The following is a 25,633-nucleotide window of genomic DNA, read 5'->3' as shown; positions in this document are numbered from 1 at the left end:
TGTAGCTTTTTTTCCACTGAGAATTACCTTTTGCTTGACTGAAGATGTCACTCAAACACAGTTCAGCTGAGGGAATGCTTGCTGAAAATTCCATACCAGTTTTGTTACCTGATATACAAAGATTTGTCTAGGATTTGCAAGCAAGTCATTATCAAGTAGGTATTGAAATCAGGTGTATTGGAAGCCAATCTGTGTGCAGCTCATTTCTGCTAATTTAAAATTTGTAAATACTAGACTTCTGTGTTCTAGAAACACAGATCAATGTGGGAAAAGAATCTTTTTCAGGAAGTTCTTACATTTCAGGTAAATGAAGATTTGTTACAAAATCTTAATTAGGTAATTTTTATCTATGGAGCTCTTCAAAATACAGTGTCAGAAGTCTCTTTTCTATTACTCTATAAACATAAGTGCTAAAACTTTATGCCGTTTAATTCAAAGTCACAACTCTATCTTCAATGTATTACTTGTATTTGGTTTTCTAGTGTATTGTGAAGATGCAAGTTTGAGAAACTGGGTTGAAATCTCCTCAAGCATAGACTAAAACATTGAGCGATTCAGTAAAGGTTGTAGGTCTTATATTTTTGTTTATGATGTACATGCCTGAGATGTGGCACTAAATGTATTGAGTTTGTTGGAAAAATATTTTTTAAAATTGTTTGTTTGTTTGGTGTTTTTTAAGGCAGACCAAGCTGAAAAAGTGCACCATAGGGGAGAGGCAATTTTCTTCCTCCCTTCCTGCAATATGGTGATGTAACTGATTACTTTGTTGTTAAATTGAAGGAAATACTGTTACATAAAAAGTCAGAGAATAAGAATTTCTTATTTATATAACAAGAATTTTTCATCTTGGTTTGATGTTAAAGGAGAGAGAAAGCTGTCAGCTGTGTTGTCAGTTGAAAAAAACGGTTGGAGAAAGAGAAATCATGGCAACAATAACTACAGCATCACAGCATAGTTGAGGTTTGAGGGACCTCTGACAATCATCTGTCTGGTCCAACCTGCTCAAGCAGGGCCACTGTGACCTATAGCTGTTTTCCCAGGCTTGTGTCCAAATGGCTTTTAGGACTCCGTCACCCATTTGGGTATTCTGTGCCAGTGCTTGGTCACCCTTATAAGTAGAAGTATCGATGTTCCAGAGGAGCCTCCTGTGTTTCAGTTTATGTCTAGTGCCTGTGCTCTGTCACAGGTCACCACAGAGAAGAGTCCATGCTCTTTGCATCCTACCTTCAGTTATATATACATGTCATGAGATTCCCCCATGAGCCTGCTCTTCTTCAGCCTGAACAGCCCTATCTCTTTCAGCCTTTTCTCTTAGGAGAGATGCTTTGGTCTCTAGTTGCTAGTTTCTATTATTTTTTAAATTTTCTGTAGAGTCAATGTTAAAACTTAACTGGAAAATTTACTGCTGTCCTGAGATAAATGCAGAAAATAGGCAAAGGAGAACAATTTAATTTAAATATGAAGAAAACTAAGGGAATACAATGCTTGAGAATGAAGATGGATATTATCTATACATTTTAAGTAGTCCCTCAGCAAGGGCAGTGATTTAAGGACTAGATTGATATAAACTTGCTTGATGTCAGATGAGAGTGTAACAGAAAGCTGGATTATTGTGGAGAATGGAAAAATCCTTGTAATGCAAATTAATGGATACATTTTGGAAAATGCAGTTCTGCAGCATCAAGCATATGGAGTTAATTTGATGCTACTGCTTCTGCATTTTGATTTCTGCTGAAGCCAGCTTGGGTTATGAGCTGGAAGAAGTACGTCCCTGCCATGCTTCTGCCTTAGCTGTTCTCTTTTGGGAAGCTCTGGTAGGTCAAGCACACTACAACACAGGAGTCGACTGAGTTTGATGCTTTCCCCAAGGTTACATTCCTCTGGACCCCAGTGTTCACTGCAGCAACATTCAAGTGGCTTTGTGTGGGGCAGACAATTATTTCAGAGTCTCTGAATTTGGATGCTGCCTGAGAATGTCTATGCACTAAACCTCCCCCTAAAAGCAACTCGGTTTTGGTACCACTGTCTATGAGATCAGCCCAGGTGCACCTGTGTCTTAACCGAGTTCAGTGAGGGTGTAATTTCTTTGCTAGGGTGCAAGATCTGTCTATTTCCTACTTATAATTTCATCTTTCTGTTGAGGTTCTGCAATATGCCTGTCATGGGAGTGAGGAAAATTTTTGTTTTAATTGTTTTACTTGCAGCTGTAACTACATGGTTTTCTGCCATTTATAATCCCTAACAGCTTTCTTTGTATGATGGTTTATAACATTTGGAGTCTAATTTGCTGCCATATATTAAAGTGTAGCATGGTTTTTTTGTTGAATTATCCCACTGTATTTTTTTTAATTCATAATTAAATTAAACCTTAACAATTGCATATTTTCAGTGACCAGTTCAAGTATGAAGTGCTACTGCTGCAGAGAATTGCATCCTGGAGTCCTGTTGAGTTTTTTCTTTTCTAGAAATAGCCATGAAGTGATGATGCTAAGGAATAATTTTTGATGGCCTCAGTCATTCAGTTATGTAGCTTTCAACATCTGGTTTTATTCAGGAGAAGCTAGAAGGCATTAATCTGAGGTGGCTTCTAAGTAGAGTTGTACCTGACATTGAACTGAGAGGCTTTGTTACTGTTTCTCTCTTGTGAAATCCTATCCAGTGAAAATTTAAGGTAGTGAAAAGAGTGTACTAATATAAAATAAAATCACTACTGGTATATTAAGTTGCTTGTGTGATACTTCTAACATCAGTGTTAAAACATTTTAACTTTTGCTAAAGTTAAACAAACAAACCCCCCCCATAAAAACCCCCAACAACAACAAAAATTAAATCAACTAAAAATTCCATGCTCCTGGAAGCAGAACTCTGCTTGGATTAGTAGTCATAATTCTCTGCATAAATCCTTCGTGGTATGCAGTATCATGCACAATGTCCCATAACAGTTGTTTGCAAGCCTCTGTTGTGTGTTCCTGTTTGGTAATGCTGCAGTAACTGACAAATAGCACTGTGTTAAGTGATCAGGTGTAATGTCTTCAAATACTGTTTCTGTTTGGTTTGGTTTTTGTTTTTTTAAATGGAAAGTAGTGTTTCATTTTTGTTCTCCAAATAATGATGTATGAGGATGAATGCTGGAGTCCAGATGATGGCTTCATAATAGCATGATACGTGAAAGTTACTATATTATCCAGACTAATGGACTTTGGACTTCTGCTATCTCAAAAAAAGGATGCATCTCCTATGATGTATGAGCTGTTTGCCTGCAGCTGTTTCGACCCATGTATAACCATGTAATTCATGTACAGCCTGGCTTAAACTGCAAAATATATTGTCTTAATATGTGCAATATCCAGTGGGAAGCTGCTCTGATCTTGACTGGAAAGGATTCACTTTTAGTTCTGTATGTATGTTAATCAAAACTCAATTTCCAGTTATTTCTCTGGTCAGTTTAAAATGTGGTTAGTCAGCTATTTTGTGCAGCAGTTTAAAATATGGCAATAGTCTGATTTCTGGGTTACAGATGTTTTTCAGTACAAGTAAACATATCATTAGAGATGCAAAGTGAATCTGTCTTGTAGAAACCTAGTACCATTACTTCTCTTTGAATTTCAAGGAAAAGGATGGAGTTCTTGGTCTTCATATGCTCCATTTGGTTGATTGTTAGTATATGATGATATGATTCCCTCTTATCTTAGAGGAAATACGGCAACTTCATGGCTGCTTTCCAAATAGTAATTTTTAAAATTGATTTGGATACTTGCAAAATAAATTCAAGTAGCTTCTAAAACATCAGTTTAATTTTTAAAATATTTTTCTTGAACCTTCCTATTAAAAAGTAATATCACTTAGTTTGTCTGGTTTTAGCTGATTTAGAGTGTTATGCTCACATAAAGATTATTTAACATGTTTTTGTAGAAGAATGCAATTTTTATTTAATTCATGTACTGTGCAAATACGGCTAAGATGATCCCTCTTGGTATCCCTTTAGGTAAGCTGGTAAAAATAGTCTCATTTTACCATCAGAGTGAATGAAACTTAAACTCTTTCATATTGTGTTTGTCAGTGGAGGGATATGTATCTCTTTGAGATTTTCTTATATTTTCCCGTTGTTATAATTATGCTTGATTTTCAGTGAGAGTTGGATATGCCTAGGGAAGAGAAGCTGTCAGCAGAAATTGCTTGTCATACTGGTGATGGTTTTGGAAATAAAAAAAAAGAATTGAAATTCCTTTCCTCCGGAGTGAAGCAATATTTTAAGGGATTGTAGAAGTTAGTAACCAAAGCATGGTGTTGAACCTGACTATTAATTTTGCAAATTAAATTAAAAAGTTGCATTTTTTAGCAAATGGATTTTAAAAACTTCTTAGCTTTGAGTATCCAGTATGAATCTTGACATTCTGACTTTGTTCATCCTTTTCCAGTTGTAAAGGTAAGAGATAAGAACTATACACAGTCTCTTTACTATCCCAGTCTGTCTCCTGGCATTTCAATAGTATAAGCTATGAAAAGCTTAAGCCTGTTTTACTTTTTCTCTGTGCACCAATAGCACTTGCTTGTTCCATATTGGTCTGTGTTCTACAGTTGTTTGTACCTGCTTGTCAAAACTGTTCTTGTTACTTGGCTTTACCATTTCTGAAACATGAAGCTGACAGCAATTATTTTGTCACTATTCAATAGGAAATCTTTCAGCAAAAAGGAATTGCTGCCTGAAAAGTGTTTTAATTCAGAGAAAGAATTCTAAAATCCATGCACAGGAGATTGTTGTTAAGAATGAAAAATATGTTCCTGCTGCTGTTTCACACTGGGTTTCCTTCTGGGAAGAAACAGAATTCAGCCAAAGTGTACTTCTCCTTTTCAGGAGAAAGATTATGCTTTGATATTATTTGCCAAGTTACTTAAATCTAAGATTTTTATTTTTTATTAAAAAATAAAGTGAATAAATATGTGTTGTTTTCTTCTTAAGTACTGATTTTTTCTTTTGAAGTTTCTCTTGAATTCAGGAAACAGTTCTCTTTTCTGAACGCTGTGGTTGAAGTACTTCCATTCAGTCTCCTGGAGTACAACTATTTGTACTTCAGACAAATGGTGATGTTTCACATTCCTCAGGTGACCTACATGACGGAGCACAGCCCTTGCCTTCACAATTCCTCTCCTTCAAACAGCTCTTCCCAATTCCATGGCAAAAAAGGCTGTTAAGTTGCCAGCAAGGAGGTACCTTTTTCACTCGCTGGTCCTGGGCAGGTACATCATGTATGGAACTGTGAAATTTGAGGTTATAAGATGTTACTCCCTGGTGTTCTGGATGATGGCATTAGTTTTAGGAGTTAAACCTCAGCTGATGACTGCCTGCAAAGACAGTGGTAAGAAGTAAGGTCACAGATCCAGTTACCCTATGGAGACATTTTGGGTAGGTGCAGCAATGGGGCTGGCCTGCTGCTTTGGGCAATACTCAGGACTGCTGTGGCAGGCAGCACCTGTGTGCCTTTGACCATATTGATAATGATAGATCTGGTGGGCCTGGCAATATTTTCTCTTAACTGTCTTGTTTAGCTTTCTCTTCTCACCTTGTTCTCCCATGGCTGATAGCACAGTAGGCTCTACCAGAAATCCCCCTTTGCTGTGTAAACCCACTGGTGGGAGATCCCATGTATGCTTGGCTCTTCCCTTGACAATGCTTCATTATGTTGTACAATTACAGCTCCAGAATTCATCTTGCCTGGTCCCAGCAGGGCAGAGTCCAGGTCATTAGTGCTGCAGTGGCACTGCAAAGAAGCAGCAGGTCCCTTGGCTGCTCAGTCTTTCCTGAGCCCTGGCTCTGCCACAGCTGTGCCTCAGGGCAGAGACTGCGGAGTAGCCAGAGCACGTAAGGGCCGTATGGCACCACAAGCTTTGCAGTATGAGGACAAAGAGATGGAGCTGCCATTTGGACCTCACCAGCCTGACTGTAGTGGAGGCCCATCATCCCAGGTGGGTAGAAGAAACAAGAAGCTGCACCAGCACTGAAGGCAGAGGGAGCTGCTCCTGCATCACTTCCTTTCCTACTGCTTGAAGCACTGCCTCAGTGGGAACGATGGCTGTGACTGGTTTTTCCCCTCACTGGGGCTTGGCAGGGTATAACCTTAACACTGATGGTTCATTTGTGCCTGTGGAGACCCTTTGGCCAGGAGATGTCTTGGCTGAAGTAATTCAACACTGGTGGCCACTTGCCATTAGAAAACCCTTCTTTAGCCACACCACATATTTTAAAGGCAGTATCCAATAGCAAAGTCTTGTTGGCATGTTACATGTACATTACAAGCGGACCATTTGATTGCAATTGCATTGTGGAAGCTATAATTTCACAACTTGCAGTTTGGCAGTCTGTATCATCTAGTGGGACACTCAACTGAGAAGATACTGTTCAGCCTGTTCGTGTATATAGGTTGTCTCTATTACTCTTTCATGTCCATCAGCATTTATTCAGATAGCCGTAGGTAGTTCTCTGTGCAGATTCAGGTTCCATCAATGCAATGATACTTTTCAATTTAAACCTTAAGATTGAACACTGGACATAATGACTTCTAGCACCCAAATTGCCTTGTTTTAGTAATGACAGCATGCTTGAGGGATAATGATAGCTGGGGTATATATTTCTGTAATGGGGAGGAGAATCAGCATTTCTGGGAGAATGAAATTATGGTAGCAGGAAACAGGCCAGGAGGCTAGTGTGCCTCTAGCAGGTCTTTGTTTTGTTTAATCAATCTGAATCTATGTATTTGTGTTTCTTTGTAATGCTAGCCTGTAAGAAAAGTGCTTGCTTTATTATGAACACTGTAGTGATAAGAGAAACCTAAATGGTGAACATACAAGTTTCAGTCCTACAAATTCTTGCTGTACATGTAGATGTGGTGCATCAGGCTGGTTTGGAGTGTTAAAATAGTAAAACCCTTTGGTGTTTAGTTTCTGTAGAACCGTTAAAGCTGTAGAATGGATTGATACTGTGAATTGTTGGATTCACAGCTACTGGTATCATCTTAAAGGCATTCTGTTTTGTACATCTTGACAAAGATTGTGATTACTCTATGCCTTTTTCTATGCAACTGTTTTGGGTTTTTAATTTTTAAGACCTTTCTGGCTGCTTTGGCAAGTAAGTTTGTGTTTTATAACTGGATTTGTTTTATCAATTTACAGGAGAGAGCCTTTGCCTCAAAAGTGGGTCACTACTCATAGGATAAAAACGTGGTGTTGCCTATGGCTTTGGATGCTTCAATGATTGTGATGTGGTTGACTTTACCTGGAAATTTGAGCAGTTTCTCTGATTGTCACCCTGTTTCTGTTCACAGTTCAGTTAGAAAATTGATCTGTGAACATGGCAAGACTGCAGGAGGAAACAGTTGTATTTCTGGTTTTGCCATAGTGATGCTATTAACTCAAGTCATGAATTTGATTTCAAAAAATTGTCTTGCATCTCCCAGTGAAACAAATTGGAGCAGTACATATTGATCAAGGTGTTGGATGTTTTGGAAAGTCAGCTGTCAAGACTTTTACACTGTGCTTTCCAAATTCACATTTACTTTTGAACTTAACCACTCTAAGTGTGGTTTCCCACTGGTTTATTTTCAAATCAGTCCATTTTACGAAGATGTTGTAAAAAGAAGGGTTTGTACTGTGCTGCTAAATGCTGTAGGGCAGCCTAGAGAGAAATATTAAATCAGATTGATGTCTTGAAAAAATGCAGGAAGTAAGACCAGAACCTGCATATGAATGATGAGGTTTAAAACCAATTACTGAAACAGAGATTCATTGAGGAGCAACAGTCTGTTTCATTATTTGGATGAGAAAGCATAAGTAATAGCAAAAACCCCTGTGGTTAGATATAAACTATGCACTGTCTTATACTTTTATATCCATGGAACCAATTAGGGTTGCCAAGAACTTCAGTTTTGGTACTGTGCCCCTCAGCTAGAGTTGGTAAATTTACTATTCTCTATAGCAGTTAAGTGCCACCCTGAGGCCCGATCCCATCAGATCTCGGAAGCTAAGTAGAGTCAGCCCCGGTTAGTACTTGGATGGGAAACCTCCTGGGAAATACCAGGTGCTGTATGTTCTAGTCCCAAGGGCTTCACTGTCACCATCCAAGCTCGCTCAGTTGTGGCAAATGAACCTTAGGAGTTAAAGGGTGGGGCCAGTTCTGCGCATGCTGAGCCTCGCCTAAAAATTCCACTGCCAGGCTCGAAGGACACACCCACTTTTGTTGAGCCCTTCCCAAATCTTCGTTTGTGAAGCCAAGCCATGATGATGATAGCTTTTCAATGTAGGTGCTTTAATCAGTCTTAATCCAGGTGTTCTAATTTCAGTGCAGTGCTGATATGTATGTAGAGAGAATGTCACCAAACCTTATGGTGCAACTTAACAACAAGAAACTCATTAATTTAAAAAAAAAGGAAAAAAAAAAGAATGGAAAAAATAAAGAATGGAAAAGAGGTTTAATACATTGTAGTCATTACAAACTTTGACTGGCAAGTGATGAAATTACTTCTATTTCCACTAACAGTTAGGGAGTTTTTCTGACAGCTCTCTGAAGTTTGTTCTTTGTTATTATGACAAAGCTCTAATGTAATTAACATTTCTGAAGTGCTACATAGAAATTTATTTCAAAAGGAGGGGAAAGATACCAAGGTACTTATTATAATTTCTGCATGTTCAGTTGTGTTAGGAACATGTTCAATTTATTTTGAGTTCTGTTACTGCATATTTTGTGCATTTTTCTAATAAGGTGAATATGTTCTTCAATAGACTTGAAATTATTAAAATTGTCTTTTGGTTAATCATTTTTCTTTCTCCTTCTCTTGCAGTGAAAAAATTTCAAGATCAGGTCAAAACCTTGTGTTTGTTACTGAATTTCTTGAATTTTTTCATTTTTTAATTTTTTTAAATTAAGAATTTAATGCTACAGTGTGAATATTGTACCTGCAATAGCATGAACTGTACTTCCTTTGCTTTTGTTAGGTAATATTTTCCTTAGTAGGTGTTGATTAAGTGGGTATGCACTGTAGTTAATGGCTAGATCAGGACATGTAGAAGAGTATTTGGTCACGCTAATATGCCTTAAAAATACTTAAAATTGGAAAAGGAAGTAGTGGGTTTGGGTCGGTTACAGGTTTCTGTAAAATGGGAACAGAACTGCTTGAAGCTTGTGGTACAGCAGCTTATACCTCTCTGTTTGACTTGGTCATGCAAGTGAGTACACACAAGAAAAGTCCCTGGCCCTTGTGAAAAAAGGGAGGTGCTACACTGCAGTGCTCCTAATTTGCTATGGACAGGCTAGAAATGCCACCTTTTAGGGGGAGCAAGTGTGAACTTCTTACAGTTTGTTCAGTGAACTTGCTGCAATGCTGTATTTTTTGTTCAAATTTTCTGAGGTACTCTTAACTTAGAGACAGACTTTAAGAATGCCGTAAAACTTCAGTCTTGCAGAACTTACTTAGCTTTTGATTTTTAATGGTGTTTTGACTTCCTCTATCAAAGACAGGGAATTCTTCAGGATCTTTTCTGATTTCTTTTTTTTTTCTTTTCTCCCCTTTAAGATCGTGCTGGAAGCATCAGTACTCTTGATTCCTTAGATTTTGCAAGATACTCTGATGATGGCAATAGGGAAACAGATGAAAGAGTAGCAGGTAAGTTTTCTATAGGATTTAGAAATGTTAATTTTACTGTTAGATGTTGTTTCTAGCATAAGTATAGTTAAATGAACATTTCTGAAGATGGCAAGACTTCACTGTGGTGGTTTAACTAGAAACACTCTACTGAAATAAATCTAAGTATTCAATCAGGTGTACTTCTGTATCATTCCAGATGACACCAGGGTAGAAATAAGCAGTATACTTAAAAATTGTGCCCAGCTTTTGATAATAGAATTTCATCTTGATATTGCCTACTGACTCCTACTCTTTAGCTGAAACATTTGCTAAAATATTCTACATAGTAGTCTATGACTACTACATGGCTGATAGCTTTCTGATGAAAAATTTGTTTCAAGTCATTTCTTAAATTTAGCTTTCATGTAGATCAGTCAAATAAGCATTTCCAAACTCAGAGTGAATTTGGGGTTTGTTCAGTTCCATAAATCTTTTTTTGCTACAAATCTAACTGTACCGCTTTTCTCTCACATTTGATTCTTTGATGGTTTAAAGAAGTGGCTTTTTTGCCTGTTGTTTTGAACTTAGGAGCCTCAGGCACTTCTAATTTCAGGATCTTTTATCTCACCAAAGGCAGAACCTTCTCTTATATTTGAGATTATTTCAGTAGTCTCTTTTGCATGTGAACCCTGTTTCCCTAGTCCACGTTTCTAAGTTCAGATACTAAGTTTTTCACAGCTTCTATGTAAAGAAACCCAATAAAACTCTGTAGAAACTGCTACTGAACTCTGTTTACTTCTTGTCAGTTGGTAGTATTTAATAACACAAGCACATGAAGGTTGTGGATGCTATGACTTTTGCTCACATAGTCAAGCTCTGTGAAACCTGAAATTACGCAAGCTGCTGTCTCTGTTCCGCACTGTTGTCTGCTCTGAACCTCCATGCTTCTTAGCAGAAGCACTGTCATGTTCTTAAGAACAAAAAGGCAGATGAAACAGTTCTGTAAAGGATATTGACTCAGAAATTTTTCTCTCTCTGTCTGAAATGGCAACCAGTATTGAACCAGGGAAAGACACCAAAGTGGTGGGAAAATCTTATTTTCCTTACCTGGCCAGTGTTACTGGAATAAAAGACTGGATTAAGTTCATGAACATGAAGCAAATTCAGGTATTTGGTACTCTGGTCTAGAACTATAGGGACTTACTGAACTTCATTTTATATGGAAAATTCCAAATTGTTATTACTCTCTAGTTACTCTCTTTTTCAATATATGTGTAGTCTGTTTCAAGGGGGCAATAGCTGGAAAAAGACAACTGATCTTCTAGATAAATTGCCTAAGGAACTCAGGTATTTGTGAATGGTGTCCTGGAATACAGGGAAGAAACAAGCATTAATTTCCAATATTTTATTTATTTTTATCATCTTAGTAGACTTTCCTCTTTCTGGTCAGTATTTCTTGGCAATAGTATTACTGAGAGAGCTTGTTTGATCTGTGCTTGGAGCTGTCTTTAGTAACTGAATTAGATTAGAGATGCTTACAGAAAGTATATACCCAATCAGAATTTACATCCAGGAGAACCATTAATCTTCTGACAGAATATTAATAACAAAATATTGATTACTTAAAGTATTAAGTGAATATACCCTAAAATTAAATATTAAATTTAACTAAGTAATCTTACCATTGATCAATATTTTTATGATTACAGTATATTGATTGACTTCTGTAATATCTAATTGTCAAGGAACAGTATCTCAGAATACTTAGATTATATTTGTGTCCCTTTAGAGATGTTTTTCAAAGAGTTAAAAAGTGACATAAGAACTTGAGCAAAGCAAGACTGGGTATTATTTCTGGATATTTCTAAAGACTCAGTGTTTTCCAAAATATCCTACTTCTATTCAAAATTCTGGTTCTGTAGTAATGGCTTAACATATTTGCCTCAATTCTGCTTAAAGCAGCAATAAACTTAAAGAAACTGCTAAGTATTTAATTTGCAAATGAAAAAACTATGACAGTAGAGGTTTCAAAAACTTTGCATATCCAGTTCCTTCTTTGAGCAAACTCTAGCTTATAAGTTCTGCTTTTGAAGTAGTTCTTAGATGAAAATGCACTTTGAAACTTAAATGGAAGTTCATCATGATTATTTCTTCTCAATTTTTTTCTATTCAGTGAAGAACTTTGATGCTTAGGAGATAAAATTGTAATATGTTGTGAAAGCTTGAGTCCATGATCCAATAGCAGTATTTTCCTTTTGATAGATCTGATTGGGCTTTGAATAGTTTCTTTTTGAAAACACCTTTCTCACTCTGTTCTCTTTGTTTTTTACTGTTTGGAAGAATGCATGATTTTCATATCAATTCCATAGTCAAATGAAAGATAGGACATAATCATAGAATTATAGAATCGATTAGGTTGGAAAAGACCTCCCAAGATCATCAAGTCCAACCCTTGGTCCAACTCCAGTCCGTTTACCACATCATGGCACTCAGTGCTACACCAAGTGTCAGTTTAAAAACCTCCAGGGATGGTGAATCCACCACCTCTCTGGGCAGCCCATTCCAATGACTGATTACTCTCTCTGGAAAGATTTTTTTTCTGATATCCAACTTAAATTTCTCCTGGCAGAGCTTAAGCCCGTGCCCCCTTGTCCTATTGCTGAGTGCCTGGGAGAAGAGACCAACCCCCACCCGGCTAGAACTTCCCTTCAGGAAGTGATAGACAGTGCTGAGGTCACCTCTGAGCCTCCTCTTCTCCAGGCTAAACAACCCCAGCTCCCTCAGCCTCTCCCCACAGGACTTATGCTCCAGTCCCTTCACCAGCCTTGTTGCTCTTCTCTGGACTCGCTCCAGCACCTCAATATCTTTCCTGAACTGAGGGGCCCAGAACTGAACACAGTACTCAAGGTGTGGCCTCACCAATGCAGAGTACAGGGGAAGGATCAATGACCTGGTCCTGCTGGCCACGCTATTTTTGATACAGGCCAGGATCCCATTGGCCTTCTTGGCCACCTGGGCACACTGTTGGCTCATGTTGAGCTTCCTGTCAATTAGTGCCCCCAGGTCGCTTTCTGCCTGGCTGCTCTCCAGCCACTCTGTGCCCAGCCTGTAGCACTGCAGGGGGTTGTTGTGGCCAAAGTGCAGGACCCGGCACTTGGCCTTATTGAACATTTTCACATTAGAATCAGCCCATCTCTCAAGTCTATCCAGACAAATGCATATCAATCACTAAATGAAACTGGTAAAGTAGTTCTGAGTCAGAAGGACTTTAAAACTGAAATTATATCCAGTTTATAAATACTTTCATGTCATGGCAGCATTAGAAAGACCCAGACAAAATAACAGGTATAAATGCCATCCAAAGCTTCCCTTTTCCATTTTCCCAATATGGATAGTGTTATACTTAGCTGCTTTTTTTTATTTTGCCAATCCAGAAATTTCTGGAAATAACTCTATCAACTCTTGTTTGAAATTGATTTCAGTATTTCAGAACTGTTAGCCCAGTTCATTCCATCTGGTGTTAGGATCAAAATTTGGCATACAAGTAAACACGTTTTAAAGAGTTGGTGTGATTTTTTTCTTTTGGAAAGTCTGATCCAAGGAAGCTAAGTGAGTCTCTTGTATAATATTACCAGCTCGACTAAAAAGATGAAAGTTGTGGATGTGCATAAACCTGATGAAACTAACTGCAATTTAGAAAATATCCATTTTTTTAATTATCTACCAGATCTTAATGAAAATGAGAGCTATGTAACAATTTGGATAATACATTTGTAATCCACTAAGAGTTTAAAAAATGCTTCCATCCTTACAGCTTTCAATTTGCTAGATGGAAACAACTTGTTCTCTAAGACTGATAAGTCTTGAATCTGAGCTCATGTATTAAGTACTTGAAAAAGCTGGTGGCATGATAAACTCAGTATTGAAAGATTTATAAGGGTTAATAAATCTCCTCCAAATATACATTTTCATAAAGCAACAAGGGAATTGGAAACCTGTTCCCTTCCTGTGGAATAAGAGTAGACCTAACTTGAAATCAAAAACTCACAGCATTTGACTTAAATAGGTCATCAGACATTCAGTCTAAGGAACTGAATCTTCTGCCACATCTTAAACTGACTGTGTACACAAGCATTGTTATGATCTACAACCCCTACTTTCCGTAATGCAGAATCTGTATTATTGCCAATCTGTCTTTGACACGTACTGTTCTGAGAGTGATAATTTTAAAAACACAACATGTGTTTTTAATGATAATAAAATTAATTCTCATAGTCAAGTTTCATTTCCCTTTTGCATGGGGGAAGAGCAGACTCTCTCTCCTTGTCCTTTGTTCAAAAGAAAGAAAAGCTGGGAGTTGAGGAGTGGTGGTAATTCCCAGAAATCTCCTTGCAGTCAAAGTCGGTCCCCAGGGAAAAGGTCTGCAGTGTGTCCAGAAGCAGCTGTGACCCCCCTCCCCATCTATCTATCTCCCCATCTCTCCATCTATCTCCCCATCTCTCCATCTATCTCCCCATCTCTCCATCTATCTCCCCATCTCTCCATCTATCTCCCCATCTCTCCATCTATCTCCCCATCTATCCATCTATCTCTCCATCTATCCATCTATCTCTCCATCTATCTCCCCATCTCTCCATCTATCTCCCCATCTCTCCATCTATCTCCCTATCTATCTCCCCATCTCTCCATCTATCTCCCCATCTCTCCATCTATCTCCCCATCTCTCCATCTATCTCCCCATCTCTCCATCTATCTCCCCATCTATCTCCCCATCTATCTCCCCATCTATCTCCCCATCTATCTCCCCATCTATCTCCCCATCTATCTCCCCATCTATCTCCCCATCTATCTCCCCATCTATCTCCCCATCTATCTCCCCATCTATCTCCCCATCTATCTCCCCATCTATCTCCCCATCTATCTCCCCATCTCTCTCCCCATCTATCTCCCCATCTCTCCCCCCATCTATCTCCCCATCTCTCTCCCCATCTCTCCATCTATCTCCCCATCTCTCCATCTATCTCCCCATCTCTCCATCTATCTCCCCATCTCTCCATCTATCTCCCCATCTCTCCATCTATCTCCCCATCTCTCCATCTATCTCCCCATCTCTCCATCTATCTCCCCATCTCTCCATCTATCTCCCCATCTCTCCATCTATCTCCCCATCTCTCCATCTATCTCCCCATCTCTCCATCTATCTCCCCATCTGTCTATCTATCTATCTATCTATCTATCTATCTATCTCCCCATCTATCTATCTATCTATCTCCCCATCTATCTATCTATCTATCTCCCCATCTATCTATCTCCCCATCTATCTATCTCCCATCTCCCCATCTATCTATCTATCAATCATCTCCCTATCTATCTATCTATCTATCTATCTATCTATCTATCTATCTATCATCTCCCTATCTATCTATCTATCTATCTATCTATCTATCTATCATCTCCCCATCTATCTATCTATCTATCAATCATCTCCCTATCTATCTATCTATCTATCTATCTATCTATCTATCTATCATCTCCCTATCTATCTATCTATCTATCTATCTATCTATCTATCATCTCCTATCTATCTATCTATCTATCTATCTATCTATCTATCTATCTATCTATCTATCTATCATCTCCCCATCTATCTATCTATCTATCATCTCCCCATCTATCTATCTATCATCTCCCTATCTATCTATCTATCTATCTATCTATCTATCTATCTATCTATCTATCTATCATCTCCCCATCTATCTATCTATCTATCTATCTATCTATCTATCATCTCCCCATCTATCTATCTATCTATCTATCTATCTATCTATCTATCATCTCCCCATCTATCTCACTATCTATCTATCTCACTATCTATCTATCTAATCTCCCCATCTATCTCCCCATCTATCTATCTCCCCATCTATCTCCCCTCCCCATCTCCTCATCTCCCCTCCCCACCTCAAGCTCAGGGTGTCCAGAGATAGAGGGGAAAGGCGAAGAGCAGAGTCAGAAGGAGCTCTCACCAGCTCAGCAAACAGTGTCTCTTTCCCAGCAGCTGCCCAAAAACAAAGTGAACCCAGCACCCAGGAAAAAAACTTCTCCCCCTCCCAGGTGCTGGGAGTCTGTTTCTCACCTCTGCCCCCCATTAATTTGGAATCTAGGGTCGTTAACCACTCCTTTGTTCTCAGTCCTGTCACTTCAACAACCTTCTCAAAACCTTTGTGTTGGTAGGGTGAGAAAGATTCTCTGAAGGGCTCCTCCCACCACCACCTTCCTTTGTTTGAACCTTTAACAGAGTTCTTTTTATAAACAAGAACCAAGGAGAGCCATTGAAATTTGTCTCCTGTAAGGCAAACCATATACCCTTTCCTTTTAGGAAGATTAACCAACATCAAAGCTCTAAATTTCTGTTCTCTGCTTTCCTGTTGTAGAGGAGTAGTGGTTTGGTGTCTGCAGTAAAACTTCTGTGCATCATGCTTAAGGAGTGTCAGCTCCTTCACCAAGTGTTATCAGTTCACTTGAACATGAAGTTCAACGTTAACTCTGTGTATCAATGCTTTTGAAGGTACTTCAGTTTTGTAAAAGGAGAGAGAGAGACATCAGGTCACTGCCTTGAAAGTCAGTACTTGATAATGGTTACAAAGAAAGGGATTAGAAGTTGCCTTTTTATTTAAGGGGTTTCCAGTGTTGATTTCATTAGTGCATGTGTTGAGTTAAAAATCATTGCAGGTTTTTGGGAGAAGATCACATTTCAGTGTAACTTTTAAAATCAAGAACTTTAAATCATAATTTAACATTTGATTGAAATACTTTTGTAGCTCTTTATGCTTATAAAACAAAAGTACAAACAAACTGCTTCAAATAAAGCTAAATTTGTAATTGAGTTGAAATCATCAAGGTTTGTATGGTGGCAATTATAATGGTGGCATTAGTAAGACTAGATGAGGTACAACTGTAACAATGCTGTGTGTTGTAATAGAATTATGTGGCTGCGAAGTGACAGAATCTTGCACTGTGTAACAGAGAAACATGCAGCAGAGTAATTATTTGTAATTATGAATGGGTAAAGTCCTAATGGCTTCTAAGAATTTTCAGCATCATCACAGTTCACTAAAAATTAATTCTTGCCGTCTGACACGGGTTTGTCTGACATGAGTTTTTTGGCTTTCTATGCCTTCAGACATGTATTACTCCTATTTTCCTGAATGGGATTCCTAAGTTTTTATAGTTTGTGTTGTTTTTCTAACTTTCTTTTTTATTATTTATATCATTCTACTGCAGGGCACTCCTGATCTGCAACTTTTCTGGTCTTTGAAAATATTTTACAAGAGTAAAATATTAACACATAGTCAATTCCATCAGAAAAATTACTTAATTTGCGTTCTTTACAATTTTCAAAAACTAACAAATTAGTACGTTACAACTTAGAATTGTAACTAAGTAACTGAAATGCAAGGAAGTGCTAAAATTAGGTACTTTATATGAGAGCATTTTATAACTTTGTTGCACAGAAGTATTTGCAGATCAGCATTGCTGAATACTAGAGAGATTTTACATATTCATTGTATTCTCAGTTGTGCTTTTGTATTGCTGCAGTAAAATTCTGTGCATCAAACAAGTTACTTTCATGAAGCAAATGTGGTGTACTGTAGTTATGCCTTCAGTTTTTATGGATAAATGCAAACTGAGTGAATCTTTTTTCCGTGCTAATTATCAAGAGTCTTAGTATCAGATGCTCAAAAGAGGAAACAGTTTTATTTACAGCCTTCAGTAGCATTTCTTACAAGCAAGAGCAAATGCTTTGTTTCTGCCATGCATTGTCCCTTGTGTAAATATTTCAAAAATCCATATTAAATTGTTTCTAGGCAGGGATTAAATGTGTCATTGATATTTTCTAATTAAAAGCAGCTGCAACATTTTTAGTTTTGCCTGAGAATAAAGTAGACATTACTAAATAGGTTATGTAACAGTTCAGTATGGTACCTGTTCTGTGCTCTTCTCTTCTAGTTAAGTATAAAAGTCCTTCTTTCTGTGTATTTTAAATGTGATTAGATTGATCTGAGAATTAATGAAATGCATGTTTTTATCTGATAATTCCTTGCATAGATTCCCTTAGATAGTCTCAATTTAAATGGCTATAAAAAGAGCATTTGTTCTGTGTTTTGCAAAATTCTAGACCTTGAAGCTGCCATATACATGACCTCAACATCAAAACACATGAAATCCCCATGCAAACAAAGCATCACTGGGCCTTTTTGAAAGAAACATTGGAAAATGAGAAATAAATAACAGTGAGCAGGGAAGTGGAGAGGAAAAGTAGGTGGTAACAAGCATCTAGAATTAAACATTTTTGAATCTAAAGCTGATTCTAGATCTTGGAAAGTGTTGAAGAGTCTAGAATCAGTGTAAGCTTGAATAATGGAGCAAAGGCTTTTTGTGTTTCAAGCTTTTTTTATAAGTACTGCATTTTCTGCCTTTTTTTTTGATCTTGTATATCTCTTCAATGTATTCAACCTAATGCAAAATCCTAATCAGCTCTAGGGTATTCCTAACACTCCCTTATTTTTAAATAGAGATTTAAAATGAGATTACTTTCTATGGTAAAATAAAATCTGTTTCAAAATCTCCTCTATATTAAAATTTTGGTGGTATATTTTTATTTTCAAATATAATGTCTGTAGTCTCAATGGGACAGTACATTGGCTCCATGGTTTAAACTTTGTTAGGTGGGGACAGCTTCCTCTGCTGATAGAACCTATTTGCTTCATTTAGATCTGTGCTCTGATTGCCCACATACTCCCTTTGCCTCAAGAAATCAAAACATTCGACAATACCAGCTTCCAAGTATTATCCCAAAACCCTACAGCGAGTCCTTGTCAGACAGCTTGAAATTTTGATTAGCTAACTTAAGGCCAATGAAACTATGGAAAATATTCACCAGTTTGCTTGCAGACCAACTCTGCTGCATGTGTTCATAAGTTCCATAAAGATTGCATGCTTTCTGTTTAATATAAACAGTATATTTTTTTCCACACCCATCCTTGCTTTTTATATTTTATTTTTGTTTCCCTTGCCTTGGTTGGATGCCTGTGTGTGTTTAATCCAAATTCCTGTCCAGTCCTGGAGTTTGAACTGCGGAAAGCCAAGGAGACCATACAGGCCCTTCGAGCCAACCTGACTCAGGCTGCAGGTGGTGTACAAAAACCTTTTCTTAAGTCTCTACTTTGAATAATGTAGAAGTAACTGAGTTCATCCTTTGTGAGAGAGTAAAATTTAGTTACTTTTTTTTCCTCCCCAGAAAATGAAGTTCCTTTGCAGGAACGAAAAAATTATAAATCAAGTCCTGAAATTCAGGTAGGTGGCTGGTGATAACGGAGCTTTGCGTGGACTTTATGACGGGTATGCTTTCATAGTTGGAATAAAGATGAACCAAAGATGTAGTGTATTGTTTTGTTGTTTTTTTTTTTCAGGAGCCAATCAGACCTCTTGAGAAAAGAGCTCTAAACTTCTTAGTTAATGAATTTTTGTTGAAGAATAGTTACAAGCTTACATCAATAACGTTTTCAGATGAAAATCATGATCAGGTAAAGTTTACTTGTGGTTGCTTTTTGGCTTTTTTTACATGCCTGCTTTCCATATTCTGATCTTGTCAGAAAACTAAATTAAAATTACTTCTCCTAAGCCTGTATTTCACTTCATTCATTCATATATATATATGATGAAAAGTTAAATATGCTAGTTAGTATTTTCATATATATAAAGCATGGTTTAAAAACAGCAGTTTGAGGAATGTTTTCCAAAAAATTGTAGGAAGCAGACAGTGCTTATGTTCTTTAAACAACGCAAAACAAGAAGTGAAGTACTGTGAGTTATAGGTACATTTATACCTTCTTGAATTCTAATGTGACAGATTCAAGAATCTGGATCTTTAACATAATATTTTCCTTAAATCATACTCAGTTGATTTGTTCAGGATTTGCAGTTTACTCATTGGTTGTCATCTCCTGGGCATATATATGAGTATACTTAATGACCCCATGGCATGGAATACAGTTTTGAAGAAGCTCTCAGTCATAAGGTGTTATCTTAAGTCTTTCCAAATATAGCTAAGATGATCAGTTTTATGTCTCGATTGACCTGCATTTGATGGGAAAAATATCTTCAAATGTTTGAAAGGTTCTAATTGCATGCTGGCTGTTAATGAGTAAACAAAACACTCAGTAATGTCAACACCCAATATATATATTCATCACAAAACTGGAATATTTCCAGAGAAATTAAATACTGAATTTCATCCAGTTCTACCTGTAATTGGTTCCCCTCTATTTTTCCTTGCATTTCATGTCCTAATCGTTAAAGCAAATAGGTTATTTAATGAAATTTCTGAATTACCCACCTTCACTTTAGTTTTGAGTTGAACAGTGCTAGATTTCATACAAATACTTGTGAGAATACATCCCCAAAAAGAGAAAAGATGAATAATTTATCCTTACTCTTTGTGTTCTCAACTGTAAATGTTGTATGCTGTGAAACAATTAGCAAAAAAAAGCAGAATTCATAATTCTAAAAGGTAAATATAAATACGCTGTGATTAACATATAGAAGTGCATTTTTTTCCACATTACTCCCATAATTCCTTAAGAAAATGATCTTTTTTCAGATATATGTAACCAGACTATGAAAAAAAAAAACGAAATTGTGAACAGTACGTAAAAAGCTTGAAAAAAAACTTAGATTTAAGGTCATTGAAGAGATCATAACAATTCCTGTGTAACAGTGCACTTGCTTATTTATATATACAGACAGGAATAATCTTGTCATAGTCAGTGAAAAAAGGAAGGACATAGAATGGTGGTTTGAGATGGGAGGGCCTTGTGTTGTTTGCACCTCTACACACTTAATACAGTTATGTCCAAATTTCACTGAGAATACGCACCCTCTATCAGTCCTTTACAGAGCTGTTTGAGCTATTTTGGACATCAGGAGGCATTTCTTCATGGAAAGGATTGTTAAACATTGTAATAGGCTGCCCAGGGATGTAGTGGGGTCACCATCCCTGAAGGTGTTCAAGAAACAACTGAGCACTCAGTGCCCCAGTCTAGTTGACAAGGTGTTGATCAGTCAAAGGTTGGACTTGATGATCTCAGAAGTCTTTTCCAACCTAAATAATTCTGTAGTACTGTAACTGTCTGCCTCCTAGAAATCACACCTGTACTTGTGACTGGAATGGGAACAAAATCAATACCTCCATCAGGGGAAAGCCTTCTGTCAACTGCACTGACTTCTGCTAAAACCTGAGAAATGTTATTTCTGATTGTAGAAAGTGTTCTTGTCCTAGAAAAAAGATAAATTGTAATCTGTGTAGTTTTGAAAGGTCTTATCTTTAGTGTGTTACCTAGAGCTGCCTTTAGGATGAAACTGCTTTGGTTCATGAAGTGGATCCTTTGTGCTATTGTTTCTTGCTATCTGTTTTAAGCTTTCATGTGCTTTACTACAATGTAGTCTTGATGCAATTATTTTGCTGTTGTATGACCTGTGGTCAAATAAGGAAGAGAAGCAAATTAAAATTAAGTATATTGTATGCTGTATTATTTTTTATTCCTTTGAAGGATTTTGAACTTTGGGATGATGTAGGATTGAACATTCCCAAACCTCCTGACCTGTTACAACTCTATCGTGACTTTGGAAACCATCACTTTACTGCAAGAGATGTGGTAGATGCATCAGTTGGTGTAGAAGATGATGAGTTAGAGGCTGATACTCCTATACTTGGGACCGTCCCTGTATTTGAAACAACACCACAGTCAATAGAAGTAAGACTGTACAGAAGAAATTTTACATCTGTTTGCAGTACTACTTTATTGTACTAAACAATTTTTTTCTATCTTCTATTTAGCAATGTTTAATAGTGCAAAAATTAGAAGATCAAATTAGTGTGTTAAACAGTGAGAAATGGTCTTTGATGGAACAAATCCAAAGACTTGAGAGGTATGTACTTATCAATCTACTCAACTGCTGATAAATGTTGGATAACTTCTCAATGTTTTTCTGGCACATATACGAAAACATATAACTTACTTATATCAGATTGTTAGAAATTCTTCAAGGCATGGCAGTCTTTCCTTTTTAATACATAGTATTTAATTTAAAAAACAATTCAAACTGTCTGTTTCCCTATTATTGCCTATAATTTAATTTTGTAATTACTTTTGTTCTTTCAATGTAACTTCTTTATTTCTTTGAAAACATAATTAGTTCTCCTTTTTTATGTAGGTTTTCTTTTCTGTTATCTTTATGTTATTCCGTAGTACTGTGGTGTCTACAGCTGTTAGAAAGATGCTTGTTTTAACAACTGATGTCAACACAGTTTTTCTTTCTAAAGAGCAAGACTAGTAGAAATGGCAGTATCTTTAATAACAAGGTGGGGGGGGGAAGGATACTTTAAAAGTTTGATCAAAACAAAAGGTACTATGAGCCGTAACATTCCTCTGAAGAGGTGTACTAATGCAGCATATGGGAAAGTCCATCATTTTTAAGTGGCTTTGTTGACCTACATGGTTACCTTTTCAAAGCCAGGTAGGATAGTACATACTGATTGACCACTATAGTATTTGAAGTTTTGCATCCCAGAGTTCTCTCTTGTGACAATTTGTATCTCAGTGCTGGGATTTGAGCCAGAAGCAGGTAACAATGTTGTTTCCCGCTTGTTTCACTGATTCATACCAAGTGCAATGTTTTTCCTGGTACTAATTATTGACGAAAGAACTCAGTGAAGCTAGTGCTTATGTGAACAACTTGTGTGATACAAATTACCTCTATTAAAGGAATATTTAAATATACTGAAGTTGAAGAGGGAACTCTTGAGTATATTGAGCTTATTTCTGTGCTTTAGTCTTGTGATTTGAACAGCGTTCTCATGAAAGCTACAGAAATATTTCATTCTTTGCTTTTCCTTTCTCAGTGAAATAGATTTTCTCAAGAATGAAAACTTCGCTGTGTCAACAGTTTATGGTGTAACTCCCCATCCTGCTTTAAAACAAGTGCCTCTCTCAGTCTCAGAGGACAATAGACAGTACTTGGATATCAAGAGGTCTGAGAATGACAATAAACATGGAAACACTGAGGAAACAAGCCTCGCTTTATCAGCTGAAGTGGATTCAAGGACTTCCAAAGATGATATGCTAAATTCTGTGCCCTATAAAGAGACAGAGAAACTGTCCTCACATGCTCAGTCATCTAAAGCTGCAGTCCACTTTGATAAACCTAATAGGTTAGTGATAAGTTATAAACTGGCATGCTGTAATTAAAAATTATTGTATAGAGAGTAGATATTTTTCTAGAAGTAAAATTAAGCCAAATGAATAGATCTTTTTTGCTTTGAATGCAAGTAAAAGACTGACCATGCTCTTAGGGTACAATGCTGATACTTTTATATTGTTCCTAATCTTTTTAGGAGGGAGTACAACAACAAACCTACAGTCTGAGTATGAAGTTTCAGTGTTTCTTTTTGCCTTCTACTTGTTTCTAAAATTATTCGTGTTTGTTGCAACAAAAAATAGGTAAAACAAATACAGTGAATGGGAAGACAAGATTCTGTTTTGAGTTTTAATTTCATAGTTGTCTTCTGCTCAAAAAGCTGTTGAAAAAATCTTTTGTTGTTCCTATGTAGATGTGTATAACTCCATTAGAGTATCTAAGAGAGCAGCACTATTTTTATTTATTCATTTTTTAATTAGCAAGAAGAATATCGGGTAGCATTTTACTTCTTTGAGTTTTGATTTTGAGGCAAGTCTTCACTGGGCAGCTGTGATTCTTTTAATTAAAATAAGGTATTCATGTTGTGTTATTTCCTGGAGACTTGAGTTTGTGTGTCTGAGTGCTCTTGAGAAAGCCTCTCCAATCTGTACAAGTCTTTTTATGAGGAAAAGAGGAAGCTACTTGTTCATTAAGTGGTAGATAAACCACAGTGTTGACATCAGAAGTAACATGGACTACAAACTTAATGAGGGTATGTACAACTTCTGTTATTTCCATTGTGAACAAAGAAGTGCAAGTCAATCACCTTATGATCTTACTGTTGCTGTTCCTAGGGAAGTAGGCAGCTATCCTGCTTTGTATTTGGTCAGTTCACTTAGCGTTGTTTTGCTAGTGTTGATACTGTTATATGTTTCTAGAATTATCTTCCATTTGAAAATAGCCAATAGAAATCTCTGTGACATCCTGTGCAGATGAAAAATAAGTGCAAGCCTGTGGGGGGGGAAGAAAAAGAATAATTAAAAAAAAAGAGTTGCTATCCTTGCTAAGTAATTATCTTTTGTTGTAACCCCTAAGTATCCTGCTTTCTCTGGATTTTCTGAACTTCTTGCACTGACTTTGAGGCTTGGGGACACTTTTTCAGGGATATCTTGGATATTGGATGAGAGGAAAGATTTCTGAATACGGTACTTTAAAGTCTCATGACAAATTTCTTGTCTGTTAGTTGAATATACAAGTGTTCAACAGGAAAGTAAAACAGATTTTTCTGGAGAATGGTCAGTGGTTTCATGTAAGCTTTCTAGAGGCTTTTTTAATTTTTAAATTTCTTTCATATCCTAGCTGAATATCTAGACTATGTAATAATGAAAACGTAGAGCTGTTGTACATTGATTGCTAAATAGTTGTCTGCCTGCTTTCATTTGTGACTTGTTTGAAAGTTTGTTTGCTCAGATTAATGATTAATGCTGGGTGACATTAAGTGCATGAATATTAGAATGATGGTGTGGGGATAGCAAGGATGTGTATCAAAAAAGAATTAAATCACTGAGTGAAGAAGGAACTGTATTTCCAATGGGATTTATGACAGTAGAATCTAGAAGAACAGCATTTGTTTTGCTGCTCGCAGCTGTTCTAAATATAATAGCACATGGATTTATTTGAAAAGTAGTTCAATGAAGCCATGAATCCCCATTGAGTTAGCTTCAGAAGCCCTCTCACTGCAAAAGTAAGTAATGCATGTGTAATATGTAGCTATTTTTGTACTCTGCTTTGGGCTTAATATGTCAACGAAGGGTCAAAGGAAATCATATTTGATACAATGTTTTATGGAACAGTATCTAGTACTAAATTTTCTTCCTGGATTATGCACTAGGTTTGTAACAATACAGTAATTTTTTTCACTAAAAAATAATTTGTTAAATATTTTGAGATCTGTGGGAGAAGCAGCACAATAGAAATGCTGGATATTTATTGATTTCAGTCCAGAGTGCTTATTTGTTGAAGACAATTACTACAATTTATTCAGAATGTATTAAGAGGAATTACAACTAAGACTCTATCCTAAAAGGCAAGATTGTTATTACTGTATCTCGAGAGTGGATTCTTGGCATAAATTTTGCCCAGATGGGAAGAGAGGATAGAAGTCCAAGTGAGCCTGCTTTCTATGACTGCATTCAGAGTAGCTGTGCTGCATGACGGCAAATGAGGATATGGCCAACCCTGGAAAAAATGCCTCATCTAACAGATTGCAGGAGAAAGCAATAGCAACAGTTTAAATAGACTGCACCACATGTATTTATTCAACTAATTTAAGGTGTTCGGTAATTTGCACCAAATGCAAGCTGTTTTCTGTATGTAGCTGTCCTGTTTTCTTGAGGAAATTCGCTCTTTTGTCCAAATTATATGGAACAGAATAGTAGGGCCTGGGTTTTGTATCATTGTATGTATGTATGGCCAAACTTTGCGAACGAAGATTTGGGAAGGGCTCTCCCCACTTGGGGGTGTGGCCTTCGAGCCTGCGCAGTGGATTTTTCAGGTGAGGCACAGCGTGTGCAGAACTGACCCCACCATCTGAGTCCTGAGGTCTATCTGCCACAGCCGAGCGAGCTTGGACAGTGACAGTGAAGTCCTCAGGACTGTCTACAGCACCCGGTACTAACCGGGGCTGACCCTGCTGGGCATCCGAGATCTGACAGGATCAGATGGCAGGGAGGCATTGAACTGCCCGGTACAGTCTCCACTGAGACTCGAACCCATGACCTTGT

General features: G+C 37.2%; 1 protein-coding gene across 2 annotated transcripts in view; it reads left to right on the top strand.

Annotated features, from left to right (window-relative positions):
- The window catches only part of RELCH (RAB11 binding and LisH domain, coiled-coil and HEAT repeat containing), an 82,853-nt gene that overhangs the window by 6,586 nt on the left and 50,634 nt on the right, over window positions 1–25,633 (top strand). For both annotated transcript variants that reach the window (XM_071553521.1, XM_071553517.1), the window contains exons 2-8: window positions 9,564–9,653; window positions 18,733–18,804; window positions 18,913–18,968; window positions 19,085–19,198; window positions 21,224–21,427; window positions 21,511–21,602; window positions 22,576–22,884. In XM_071553521.1, coding sequence (XP_071409622.1) covers window positions 9,564–9,653; window positions 18,733–18,804; window positions 18,913–18,968; window positions 19,085–19,198; window positions 21,224–21,427; window positions 21,511–21,602; window positions 22,576–22,884 — 937 coding nt within the window. The remainder of the gene's footprint in view (window positions 1–9,563; window positions 9,654–18,732; window positions 18,805–18,912; window positions 18,969–19,084; window positions 19,199–21,223; window positions 21,428–21,510; window positions 21,603–22,575; window positions 22,885–25,633) is intronic.

The sequence above is a fragment of the Pithys albifrons genome, chromosome 4 (assembly GCF_047495875.1).
Source record: "Pithys albifrons albifrons isolate INPA30051 chromosome 4, PitAlb_v1, whole genome shotgun sequence".
Taxonomy (NCBI): Eukaryota; Metazoa; Chordata; class Aves; order Passeriformes; family Thamnophilidae; genus Pithys; species Pithys albifrons.
Note: the sequence above shows the minus strand (reverse complement) of the source record. Positions and strands in the feature narration are given on the sequence as shown.